Below are 13,922 nucleotides of genomic sequence, written 5' to 3' on the forward strand. Positions count from 1 at the left end.
ACTGATTTCTATATTGTCCACCTACAAGACTACCTCAGATAATCACTAAAACTTTTCTTGTATTAATATATATTTCGGGGAGTCAGCTATTCAATAAAAAACCTGGAACATTCCAAGGAAAGCAAAATTAGTCTTCAAATTAAGTTTTTCAAAGTAATTAAAGGCTTCATCATACATATTAACACAGCCTTAGAGATTTGTTGTGCTTTGTGTATGTTACTCTGGATCATGATTTTCAAAAATGTACAGCAGTTGGTTACAGCAAATGTAACTTTTATATCTGAGGGTAAGCAATGATTTGTATGTAGAATCTAAGAACTGCTTGCAAAAGATCTGAGAAAAAACTTGCGTTCATTACTGTGAATTAATAGAAAAGCTTTAAAACACAGCATTGCATTGATACCCTCTTTTGTTCCGTTTTCCATGTCGTTGTAGGGGTCACATGAAAATATAAATTCATTATATAAAACTTCAAGTAAAACAGGATTCATTTAAAAAAAATCCCTTATCTTCAGTTAACAGGGCTCATTAATACTGGAGTGTGTGATGCCATTTGTAAACTGCACTTCAACACAACACTCAGGCTGCCTTAAGGAACAATGTGCAGAAGCTTAAATATTTAATCTCATTCTTAAATGAAAACAGAGCCAGATATGCAAAAACTTTCTCCTGGTGTGATCTGAAGGATGTTAAGCAAAATGAGTAGTTTATTGTGCTCTAAAACTCTGTGCGCAGCAGTCATACAATGAATGTACAAGTACAGTAATTTTGCCAGATATGCAGCTGAAAATATTTTACATCATAAGTTACTCAGAACCCTCTGATAAACAGAATAAATAACAAAGCCCTTAGTATAATACATCTTCTGCAAGCCTCTTTTTTCCCCAAAAATACCCAGATTCCTCATCTGAAAATATAAATTTGGCAACAAAACGCAGTCCATGTGATGTAGCTGCCCAAGTCCATGTGCAAACCTTGCCCATCCAAAATACACAATTAGAAGATATGATTGTACAGTAAGTATCCTGCTCACAATAGCTTTAAATGGGTTTAAATACATGGGCAGTGGGTGACTTATGAGTCTGGAAACCAGTGTTGGAGTTTGGGTGAGGTTGAAGGGGGAGATGGGATGGATCAGGCTTTTTTAAAAAGAACCATTTAAAGCTTTGTGAGGTAGGTGCCACAAGTTGTTCAGAAAGGTCATAGTTCAAATTTCACCATTTCCACTGGCCACAAAGTCTTCCCTACGCACCCAAATCACCTCCTCGCCACCACTTTCAATGGTCCCGTTTAGTCCAGACACGGCGCACTGTTTCTTGAGCTGGGCCATTTTCAGGGCGTGAGAACTCTCCGCGGCCTTCTGGGGAGCGTCCTCTGCCTCGCCCTCACCGTCACCGTCGAGCGACAGCGCCTTCACCGGGGCCTCCAAGTCCTGCTCCGCTGCCGGCCCTTTGACTGACTCGCAGTATTCGTCGTCGTCGCTGAGGATGTCGGTCTCCTTCACGTCCTCTTGGTCCTCGTACCGGTGCAGGTCAAACTGCTCCTCTACCCAGCGGTCAGTGTCCGTGGCTGGGAGGGCCTGCGGGGAGAGGTCCCTGGCAGAGCTGCTGTCGAAAACCACGTCCGTGTCTATAGTAAACCGGTTCCTCACGAGCTTTCGCCGCGCCAGAGTCCGGGTCGGAGCCGACACTGAGAAGAGAGATATATGATATAAGAGGTCAGGTTTATAACCCAATTAAAATGGAGTTTAATTCTTCAAAGGAGATACTAATATTTATGCACTTCCAGTGCTCATTTACATCCATCCATCCATTTTCTAACCACTTTATCCAATTTAGGGTCACGGGGGGAACTATAATCTATCCCAACAAGCAATGGGCATGAGGCAGGGTATACCGTAGATGGGATGCCAGGGCACATACATGAGGCCAATATTCCCATAAGCCTACCAGTACGTTTTTGGACTGTGGGAGGGACCCTGACGAAACCCACACAAACACTGGAAGAACAGAATCTCCACACAGATTGCACACCAGGTCCAGAACTGAACACAGGAACACAGTGCTGCAAGGCAGCAATAATAACCACTGCGCCACTGTGCCACCCCCACATAGACAACACCAGTTAAATATGACACAAGCTGCAGCAAAGGAAACTTCTCAAGCATTTTTGGTGTTCTGTCCTACTTCTAGGTCTTAAAGCAAGCACTTAACTGGTATATTCACTTAGAGGAGTCACTAAATTTCATTGTGATGGTCACGTTTAAGGTAATAGTGTTTTTTATATCAATTAAAAACTCTTAATCATGTTTCTATTTTTATACCGTTGGTAACGCCCTGAGGGCTACTGTTCCCAGTAAAAAGTTAAAAGAAATTAATCTACGGAGAGAAAATTGAAGATGGGAAAATTACAAATCCTAGGGAATCAGACACAGCTGGGAGGCACCTGCTCCGGGTAATTAATGGTAGAAGAAAGCCTGGATTTTTAGACCCACTAGCAGAGGACATTGCTAGGATCACAGAAATATGTAGACAGAGACACTATTGATTTTTTGGTCAAGAAATCCTTTAGGCGGAACTGGAACCGACAGAGGAATATGACTTGGTTGAAATGAAAACACAGACTGGACAAGGACCCAGTTTTTTCCTCAGTTATCTCACACAAGCTGTGATGTACTGCTAGAAAAGCAACCTACAGAAGATGCCCACAAGCACACTCTCCCCCCACCCCCCCCCCAGTGGGTTACTTTCCTTTTTGCCGGATGTTAACCAATGTGACTTAAAGCTACAATTCCTCTGCACACTCAGCCCCCTTGCATGGAGAAAGCATCCCTGGGACACGTTTATCGTTTGACATGCTGTGAACTCCACAGTGCCTTGTAGTTTAGGCTGGGGAAATGGGTCTTGTTTACAAGACTGAAAGCTTGAAGGCAAACAGTACATCCTGGGGGTTGCTCTTGCATAGCAAGCAGAGGATACCCTGCCTGACTCGAGCCCACCTCATCTCTCGGTCAGGTCAGTCAGCTAAACTGGCCACATCTGGACGATACTCCATGTGAAGGTTGAATCCTAGCAAGAATCTTCACTGTTTGAAGCCTTTAGGAACAGTTGCCCACACACCATCTACATTTCCAGTGTGTTGCCATCTGTTTCTGAAAGGTGTAAGTGTTCCAAGCATCCCACGTGGCCAGTCAGGCAGTCGGACTCCCACATGACATCCGACACTTCCCTGGTAAAAGGTTGAGTCAACTCTTTACCTCCACCAAAATCTCATAATCAAATCTTTCTCATAGCACATTATTCTTCTAATGGATTTAAAAAGACTCGGAAATCATACCTGCTCTGTTCATTACAGGTCTTGCTCCTTTAAGGGCACACAAGCGTTTTCCTCCGAAAGGTACGTATTGCTGGTTTGGTGGCAAACTCTCTGTTTTGAGGAGCTGTCTACGCTGTTTGTCTCTCAGAATTGAGTGCAGTGTCTTCAAAAATTCCTTTTTGCTCTCTGGAGAACTAGAAGACATATTTTTTTAAAAGTTCACATTAAAAGAACAAGCAACAACATTCCTGAAGAGTCAGACATACACAATTTCCAGACCATAAAAAATAAATTGGTCACTGCATATACTAAATTTACAAGAGCAAGATATGCATATTCCACAGCGTAAGGCAGCAACCTACTGTCACTTTCAGAACACATTTTTTCCAAAAGTATTACAAAACTAAAAGCATGCCAGAGGCTCCTGATGCATACAGAACTCCAGGCAGGGAATAATGTGAACAAAGCAGATAAACAAACATATGGAAACAAACCAAAAATCGACTACGATACATATAAAATAATGAGAGGCAAAAAGTTTAACACTTTGAGTCAACTCAGGCATTACACCTGTATTATCTGCTCATTGTGTTCTGAATTCTTTAGAAAAGTGAACTCAAGCAGTTACATGCTTTCAGTCACATGCAATTTTGAAAGATAACAAGGGTATTCAATAATTCATAAATGCCACTGTTCTGTTATGTTGTCCACAGTGCAACATAATGGAGCCTAGTGTGTCCTGGATTTACTTCACCAACAGCTGCCAGTAGCAGTGAAAATGTGCCCCAGAAAGAGAGACAGATCTAGAAAGGCTATTAAGTAGAAAGACTAATGGCAGATGTTGACAGATACAGGCACTAACAAGCGATCACAGAGAGACTGATGTACATGCAAATAAAGCTATATATGCTGGGTTTCCAATGTAGTCAATCTGAGAGAGAGACAGACAAACAGACCTATGCACTGAGGGACAGGGGAGCAGCGTCCAGCAGCCTGCCACAGGCTGGGTGCCTGTGGGACTGAGGGTTGTCACAAATTTTTTTTTCTGTCCACCAGCTTGCATAATAGGCTGCTCTCTTTCTGCACTTGTAGCACAATTTAAGAAACATGTCTTACCAATGGAAATTTTCAACTCAAAACTATCATCAGAAAAAGGAAACTGGTGATTCTATAATCAAAAAATGACAAATACACAAACTAAAACAACTGTACATAGGTACCAACACAGGGAAGTACATCTTACAGAGGCAGCCATTTTTTAATCTGATTCACTGTTTTTTATGCATTTCCCACTGCAAGAGGAACTCTTTTATTTAGTCACTTTAAAGAATGTTGGATGTGAGGAAATACTGTAGGACTTTGAATTTGACCCAATTTGTTCAAAGCCATCCCTATTCTCAAATGACAAGTCTGTAGACATCAACTGAACATTTAACTTCTGCAGTTTTCTTGTGTACAATGGGGAAGTTAACTCTCAGATACTCGGAGCTCTTTTACCCTGAACATTTTAATTAAGATGCACCTATATTATTTCATAAGCTTTTTACCTGTAATGAATAAAACTGGCTCCCTAGCTCTAGAAATGGCTATTTAATATTTCCTCTTCCTTTTTGTCAATTAACATTCAGGGATAAAACACAAACGGTTTCAAAAGCTGAGGAGACTACGAAAATAACATTATAGAACAAACAATTAACACGAGTGGCTTTTCCATGGCCTTTGACTTCAATAAAATACAGATTGTAGGGTTGCTTTTAAGTTTTTAAACAATAGGATGTCAGATCAGCAAAGCAGGTGAAAAAAATGGCTAAACTCTTGAAATCCCTTGTACGCATTACACTGATAATTCTCACCTGCAGCAAAGATGGAAGGTTCTTTCTGGTCTGCCCTCGGATTCTGACTTCACATGAACAACCTCACACACTGTGGATCCCTCCGCATCTTTGGGCACAAAAGCAAAGTCACTACTTATAGCATCTTAGTTGCTGGCTTATACTGATGTTGGACTGGCTAAAACAAATTCCTCTTTAATTTGAGCCTTCAATCTCTATTATAGCCTTGGTCAATCAGTTTGTAAATGGTGAAACTGCATTCTTTCACATTAACAAATACATTAAAATAAAGTTAGGACATTTCTTGCCCTTGTACCCCTTTGATCAGTGGGAAGGAAAGCATCTAATAATAAAATCCTTAACAACATCAAACTATTCAATCAGTCATCACAAACAGAATCGTTTTTGTTGGCGTGTTGAGTGGTTATTTTCTTTCGTTAGGCTCCAGAACTCCTCGGGTTCAGAAAGTCAAGAACACATCAATCAGTTCCTTCTTAGGGAGTGCAAATGCTCACTCCCATTTAACCCCTGTCAGTTCTTCAGTGAAGTCCAAGTGGACAACCTTTGCTCCTGCTGGGAAAGCGTGAGAAGCAGAGGAAAGAAGAGGAAATACACACCTGTGCTTGCCAAAGCGCGGACCTGGAGGGCGTCAGTGGAAATCATGTGGCGGAACCTGAAGGGGTCTCTTTCATCCGAGATGGAGGCCCTGTGAGATGTGCCCTGTGCCAGGAAAAGAAAAATTTCAGCACGTTCACAATAGAGCAGCTCAGGCATTAATCTGGCCTATTACACAGCTCACAGGAGGATTTCGTATTTTAAAAGACTAATGACGGCTAAATAATGCTTCTAGGTGAAGAGTAATCCGTTATCATCAAAAGACGTTCCCCATGAATGTGTTGCTGTTTTTGAATAAACATGATATTTCACCCCTTTCACTTCCTGGCTTGAGTCCATTACATTTTTGTCGAGGTTCTGAAGAGCAGTACTTACTATTTTTTTCTTATGCTTGGAGCACTCTTTGTAAACGAACACGACGGCAGTTTTGAAGACTGCAAGAAAGGAAAAAAAGGTAGAAGGTTGACACCATGTCAACACTGCTTTTAACAGACATTCTAGCATTTAGACATTCAGACATTTAGCATTCTCTGGTATTAGCTATATACTGTATCTATTTCAAAGAGTTTGTTACCGTTACTTTTACCGTCATGCTAAGAAAATACACAGATAAGAACAGCTTGTAGAGCTGATCTGACTATGCCATTTTCCTATACATGAAGCAATAACGTTACAGCAAAAGGAGTAGAGGGCAGAACCTATTGTATATTGTGAACACTCCACTCTCAAACCTTTGTCTTCCCAAACATCTCAAGTCTCAAAACTGACATAGACCATAATGAGGTGTCCAGCAGGACAATATTTTCTACATTTTCAAGCGGTAGCGGTAGGAACAGGGAGTGCAGGATTAAGATAACCCTACATACATTTATTTATAACAAGGCTTCCCTGAAATTTTTTTCCCTATAATTAGCATTAATGTACGCTTGCTTTTACCTGTAGGTTTATTGCATTAACTGACATTTCATTAGTTATCACTTTTAACTGTCAGCTCCAAAGAAGTGAAATCCTAATGTCAGAAATGGGATACTTTCCTGCTCTTAACATCAGTTTTGCACAAATATGTTCCTACTGTAGATAAAGTTAATTCCTATCACAATCAGAGAAAGGCCAAAGACCTTTTTAACCCCCTTTTAAGATAAAGCCTAGAGAGCAGGTTAAACATCTATCCTCAAAAAACCTCCAAGATTCTGGAAATAGTGCTGTCAAACAGCAGTTTTTACAAGAGATGAAGACTTTTCCCAACATACCAAATGCAGCAAGTTCTGGGTCCTTCTTCCATTTTCCTAAAGAAGCAGGGGGGTTGATCCAGACGACAGTGGTGTGGAGCAGTAGATCACCCATTGACAGATCAGCAACCTGCAACACAGACCCTTGTTATTTCGGCTTAATAAAAAGCCGCATTGAGTCAGCTCCCCTGAGAGAGATTGACAAAGAACTGAAATTCTTTTACAGATTATTGCTGAGCGGGGGGGAGGTAGCACAAAATATTATTTTATGATACCACACTGAAAGTATAATTGAAAAGGCAAACAAAAATCATCGCTGCTGTACATACAGTAGTAGTGTGTGGATGGATCTACTCAAAAGGAGGTTAATAAATATTTGCAATATCACATTAGCGCTTTTAAAATAGAAAATTATTAACTTGGTATCAAAATATTCCCTCACTAGTGGGAGTGCCACACACACAGACTCGGATGGTTTATTTTCATGGAATAAACAGACAAAACTTAAAAGCAAGTAAAAACAAAACTAAGAATATGGGGAAAACCTTTATTAATCTTGTTGCATTAGGATATTTACATATTTTGTGTTTATTATTAGTAATAGAAGTAACAGAAGAACCTTCTTAGTACATATCTGTAAAAAAAAAAATACCTGCCAGAATACAAAAAAGTAAAAGTATCAAGTAAAAAAAAACTATTTTCAGCAGTATGCCACAACAGTGCGAAAAACCAAGTACTTGATAAGTGTTCTTTTTTCCATTTAAGGATATTTAGGGTGAATGTGTTTTGTTAAAGAAACTTTCACCACCATTAATCTTTTCTGATCCTCCCACTTTTCTACCTCATTTAACACCCTTCCCCTAACCTAAAATAGTTGTACAGTCTGATTGGTCAAAGGCCAACACAAGGAAAGCAGACTGGACACACAGTCATCTAGGCTCCCATTGGTTAGATTGCAAATTTTACTGCAAGACAAAAAGAGTTGTCACATGCTGGTCACAAGGTGACATTGCAATACAAGAACATTGCATAACTGGCAGGTGGTGGTAAAAATGGATTAAAAAAAGCCATCATTTAATTACAAAAAGGCAGAGCTCCTGAGACACCCGGTGAGGAAGTTTAACCATATGGTCCACGCATCAAGCATCAATGCTTTGAGCCCATTCCATGTCGTTGTTCACATTGACTGTGACTGGGATCCCCAATTGACACTCAGTTGATGAGCACCAACTGAGTGTCAACTGGGCATGGCTGAGAGGGTTTAAGAACTAGTCAGGAGATGCCAGGTGATTGCAAGCCAGTAAGGCAAAGAGCTATGGTGCCAATAAACAAATGGCTCTGACAGCAGGGGGTGTTGGAAATCATTTTAAGAAAATACTGCTCCTTTTAACATCCAACTATAAAACATCTGATCAAATTACTATCACCTGGGAGAAAGTTTAATTTCTACTAAAATAAAACTTTTTTTGTATTCAAAACAAGCTCATGCAGATATTTAATCCATGTTTAATCCAAAAAACTCACCTCTTTTTTCTCACCAGTCTGTTCAGCAATCAGCTGGTCAAAAACAGTGCCATATTCTTCGTGGATCTTCTGCATTTCATTAATGTGGCTTGCAACTTTGTTCATGGCTTTCATTGCAACTAAAGGTAGTAAAGAGAAGGACAGACATCACATCTATTTGTATCTATGTGCAGAACTATAGCTTCAATTCCTTGAGCTGTAGTACATCAAGAGGTGACAATCCCATTGTGCTGAATTCTAAACAGGGGTAATTAGTTCACAAAAAACTGGCAGCACAGTATATATTGTAAATGTGTCTCCTGTAAAGAAACAATAGAAGCAGCATTTGTTTTAAATTGTATAGATCAAAGATCTAAAGTGGTGTGAAAAAGGTTAACCCTCCTGATTGGTCCATATTCTTGTATATTTTAGACTTGAAAATGTAATTAGTTCTTCATGAAGGTCTCAATAAAAGATTAAGGTAACCAGATTAAATTAATCAGATTAAAAAGTGAAGACATAAAATATATGTGGATTATTGAACAATGATCCAACAATAAATCTCCACATGTGAGTAAGTATATGAATGCTTAGATTTCAGTAACTACTAAAACCTCCTTCAGCAGCAATTTCAATTAGGTGCTTTCTCTAGCAGTTCATCAGACTCTTGCATCCACTTTTATTAATTTGGGGTCATTCTTCCTAGATAACTGATTCAAATCACATTTGATGGTTTCCTTGCATGAATAGCTTTCTTTCAATCCTGCCATAACATTGCAATGAAGCTTAGATCCAGACGTTTATTCCAAAATGTGGATTTCATCTTCAGCCATTTGGTCATAGACCTGCTTGTATGATTAGGATCACAATCTTGCTTCATGACCAACTTTTAGCTTATTTTATGTCCTAAAGCAACAAAGAGAACAATCACCCTCTTAACTGTGTTAAGAAAACTAGGGGTTCACTTGTTTCACAAGCACCTATTCATATTCATTCTTTATACACCATGCCTAAAACAACATTGAAATGGTACATATAAAACATTTTAGTTATCAGGCAAGAAAGGACTGCTTTCAATTAAACGGGGATATAAGAACTTGTAATTCCAGTACTTATATTGGGGGTTCACAGACCTATTTTCAACACTGTAAAAAAGTCACGTGGAAAGTGTAACAGAAATACATCTCTCACAAAGGAGACCTCTTGATATTTATAATTCAGCTTAACCTTTTTCACCCTTGTATTAGGGTGAAAATGCAGCTTCCATTCTGAAGTACGTGGGATTAGTAAAAGTTCCCTGCCTGGACTGTGTCCTTGCCTTTTACACATGTTAACAGATCAATCCATCAATCTCTTGTCAGAGGACAGTTTCAACAGCTCCTAATTCTGGTTTATCAATCAGCATTCACTCACACTGGAATACTTTTGTACTGACAATTAATGAGTGGAATGATAAGTTTACATACCGAAATTAAGGTATTCAATTCTTATTAAGAAACAAAGGAAAGGACATGAGCAGAAGACCATTGTATGTGCATACAAGTGTTCAAACAACAAGATCCAGCAAGAACAGGACTTTTTTTCAGAAAAGCCTCCTGCTACAATTCTGCCTCAGAAGAAACTCACAACCCGATAGTGGGAATAAAGCTACGCTCTGCTGCCTCTGAGCCAATTTGCTTGGCAAAGCTTCCAACACATCAAAAGTAGTTTTGTATCTCTAGATGTTAATGATACATGCTGGATATCAAGGATTTGCAAGCTCATCGTCTTAGTCATCCAGAAAAAAGCTGAAGAACAACTCTTACAGCCCTGCAAAGCAATGAGGAAGGACAACTGCAGTGGGAGTAGGGTTAGGGGGGGAAATGACCTTTTCAAATGATTTAAAAATCCTCAGACGACGCTCTGAACAACCAGCACAGTTTTCACTTTAATCAAAGCATTCACAGAAAAGTTTAAAAGGGAAATATTAGATCTCCTGTTTTATGTGAGTATGTGTTAAGCTACCAAGATTCATTGCTATTTGAGCCTATTATCTTCTGGTAAATAGCAAAGAGAGGTGAACTACACCTACCCATAGTCATAGCTCCAATTCAACAAAACACTATATTTGAGTGTGAATTCCTGGATTGGCAACTTTAATAGCATCTAAACATATCAGCTCTTATGAACACAGACAATAGAGTGAATATTCTTTGTAAAAGGCATTTATATAAGCAAGGACATACAGAAAAGACAATGTCTTACAAAAAATGGCAAAGTCAAACAGTGTAAAACATTTTCCTAAGTGGACATTAGATCAAAGACTGTGTGTGAATGAAATGCAAAAAATATGACAAATCTTTAAATAAATGGTTTCTTGGAAACAGGAGACCCATGATACGGAAGCTATGGAGGTTCCCTTTTTCCAATAAGCTTCAAGAAGAGTGTTTTCTGTGTGTGATTGCTCTTGAGAGGAACAGGAAGGTGTAGATGAGGATAAGGAAAAGATATTGACAACTGTACATTTGCAGGATTCCTTGAACATCACCCCCACACAATCTGACTCTGCCAAAATTAGGAACCCACCATGAAACGGACAGGCTCTCTTGGTGGCAGGCGATCAGAAGTTAGACTGAGATACTTGCATCTCATCACAGGCACAAAAACATCTCAAAACTGATCACACAGGCAAGCTTGCTAGAAGAATGGAGACGGAACAGGACTTCTTTACCTGGTGGTGAAATATTTGCCTGATCCCCAACTCCTGTACCTAAAACTCACTGATGCCCAATATGCTAATTAATAACAATAATTGCTTAGACTTATATAGTGCTTTTTTGGACACTCCACTCAAAGCGCTTTACAGGTAATGGGACTCCCCTCCACCACCACCAATGTGCAGCACCACCTGGATGATGCGACGGCAGACATAGTGCGATAGTATGCTCACCACACACCAGCTATCAGTGGGGAGGACAACAGAGTGATGAAACCAATTTATAGATGGGGATTATTAGGAGGCCATGATTGCTAAGGACCAATGGGAAATTTGGCCAGGACGCCAGGGTTACACCCCTGCTCTTTTTGAGAAACGCTCGGTTTTATGTCTTATGCAGAGGATGGCACCTTTTTACAGTATAGTGTCCCTATACTGGGGCATTAGGACCATAGGGTGTACCATGTGCGAGTGCCCCCAGTTGGCCCCACTAGCATCTCTTCCAGCAGCAACCTTAGTTTTTCCCAGGAGGTCTCCCATCGAGGTACTGACCAGCCTCACAGCTGCTTAGCCTCAGTGGGTTGCCAGTTGCAAGTTGAAGGGTGATATGGCTGCTAACCAGCAAGGATTCCCAATATTTTGGCCAGTGCTAGCTTAGGTGCTATGACATCCCTTACCATCAAGATGATAATGTTCCTCACTCTCTGGGTCAGTCAGAGAATACAGCTCCTTCAGCAACAGTGGATATTTCAGCACACGCTGGATGGGCTTGATCAAGTAAGACTCCAGCGTAGAGGAGTGCTGCTGTTTGGGATTCCGGGCATCCAGGAAAGCCTTGAATTCAGGGTCTGTTTTAGCTGAGGCCCAAAAAACACAGATTAGCATCTTTAATAATAGTTTCTTGACAGGGTCTCATAAGTACAACCTTTAGAAACCTATAAAAATTATAAGATTTTTCTGCAAAAAACAAAAACAATTAAAAAAATTAAAAACCATTTAATAATTGGAGAAAATACATATTTCATTAAACCTGGGTACAAGTACAAAGAACTGGAGGCTTATCTCACCTAGATCTAGGGTTGTTAATTTACTAGTTTCCAATAAAACACAACATCCAAAACTATGTGCAGTATTTTCCATTTGCAAGCCACACTTGCTCTTGTATTTTATTCATCCTTCACCCTGTAAACAGCTACAATGCTCACACGGAAAATGAAGAGGCAAATGGTATAAGAAAAATTGCCTTTGAAAGAACTGACATGGCATTAGTTACCTTTTACAAGAACCTTTGGGACTTTTGTATGACCGGCACAGAATGCACTGTAGATCTTAAAACGATCTGCATAGTACAGGAAGGAGCCTCCAAGTGAGAAGAGAACTTTCTGGGAAAGGAAGAAAAGAGGCTGTCAGATGTTTAATAAAAAATGCAGATTTTCCAGTCCTAAATTTCATTAATCCAAATCTGACAGTCCGTAAACCTGAAATATACTAGAAAGTGTGAAGTACAGTTTCAGACTTCAGACATGTGTTAAAATCCTTGACAATTTATGTATACAAATTATTATTGCACTGCTGATATGTGTGAAATTCAGTTGTGAGCACAGTTACATAATGGTATGGAAACAAGTGCCAGATACAATTTGACTCTGTAAGCATGCTGGTGGGCAGCTTTCAAAAATACATCTTGAAATTCAGATCCCAGCAAACGGTGCTAAAAAATCCACCTGCTGCTAAATCATGAGTTTGTGCTTTGTGTCAAAATCGACGTATGTCAGCTAAGCTCAAAGTGGAATAAAGCAGAAGAAAAATCTAACTTTTTACTCCTGTGAGATTACACCTCTTTTGTAATTGTGATTATAAAATAGGATTTAAGCAGCACGTTCTTCATGAGGTAAGGAAAGTTTTTTTTAATCTTTAATGTTGCTCTGGTTTTAAACCCTCTCTATCCTATGAGCAAAAGTGCTGCACAAGATGAGTCTGCTTTAGTTCATATTTCAGGCAACCAAACACCTTATTGAGCTCTAACAAACTAGCAATGCTCTCAATGTGTTTTAGGAAGCAGATTGTCCACATTACTTTAAACTGATCCACTTTTTCAAGCTTTTCCAAGTCAGGAACCAGCCTTGTCCCATCTTCAAGTGTTTTAAGAAATTCCACCTGGAATTCTACCATTTCGGCCAAGTTCCCAAAAAGCACATCAAGCTGTTAGAAAAAAACAACAAAAATACATCAGCTGCACAACTCAATTTGTTTTATATGCTAAGGTGTGGAAAACTGCAAATCCAAGAAAGGGGAAATCTTTAAAGATATTTGAATAAAAAATATTACAACATTTTGTTTTTAAGAAAAACTAAACTGCTTTTACAATCAAAGATATAATCAGTACATAAGAAAGATCACGAAAACTAGTTAATAGATAAAACATAACTTTATTCTTCTTTTGTAATATATTTCCTTAAACATTTATTTTACACTATTTTAACTAATTTCATAACATAGTATGATCTGGCAGAAACCTGGATGATAAGACCCCAACAGGACAGCTTTAAGAACATTTGCCTTCCTGCTTGACTCATGCATGCTCTTCTTAAAAAATGTTTACATTACATTTTTTGTTCCTTAAAGAACTAAAAAAAAATCAGTATAGCAGGGATTCAAAAACAACAGAAATTGTCTGGTATCCAGCATGTAGATCTCTCACCAGAGCAGACCATCTCCACCCACACACTCCAT

The 13,922-nt window shown here is 39.3% G+C and overlaps 1 protein-coding gene across 5 annotated transcripts in view; it reads right to left on the reverse strand.

Annotated features, from left to right (window-relative positions):
* Nucleotides 1-687: 687 nt before the first annotated feature.
* tiam1a (TIAM Rac1 associated GEF 1a) overlaps nucleotides 688-13,922 on the reverse strand; it is a 121,362-nt gene continuing 108,127 nt past the window's right edge. For all 5 annotated transcript variants that reach the window (XM_088920093.1, XM_088920095.1, XM_088920096.1 and 2 more), the window contains 10 exons: nucleotides 13,266-13,391; nucleotides 12,463-12,571; nucleotides 11,867-12,046; nucleotides 8,516-8,634; nucleotides 7,013-7,121; nucleotides 6,138-6,196; nucleotides 5,765-5,867; nucleotides 5,169-5,256; nucleotides 3,337-3,509; nucleotides 688-1,689 (listed from right to left, as the gene is read on the reverse strand). In XM_088920093.1, coding sequence (XP_088776219.1) covers nucleotides 1,208-1,689; nucleotides 3,337-3,509; nucleotides 5,169-5,256; nucleotides 5,765-5,867; nucleotides 6,138-6,196; nucleotides 7,013-7,121; nucleotides 8,516-8,634; nucleotides 11,867-12,046; nucleotides 12,463-12,571; nucleotides 13,266-13,391 — 1,548 coding nt within the window. In that variant the 3' untranslated portion in view covers nucleotides 688-1,207. The remainder of the gene's footprint in view (nucleotides 1,690-3,336; nucleotides 3,510-5,168; nucleotides 5,257-5,764; nucleotides 5,868-6,137; nucleotides 6,197-7,012; nucleotides 7,122-8,515; nucleotides 8,635-11,866; nucleotides 12,047-12,462; nucleotides 12,572-13,265; nucleotides 13,392-13,922) is intronic.

Source organism: Atractosteus spatula, chromosome 7 (assembly GCF_055471065.1).
Source record: "Atractosteus spatula isolate fAtrSpa1 chromosome 7, fAtrSpa1.hap1, whole genome shotgun sequence".
In the NCBI taxonomy this organism is placed as follows: domain Eukaryota; kingdom Metazoa; phylum Chordata; class Actinopteri; order Semionotiformes; family Lepisosteidae; genus Atractosteus; species Atractosteus spatula.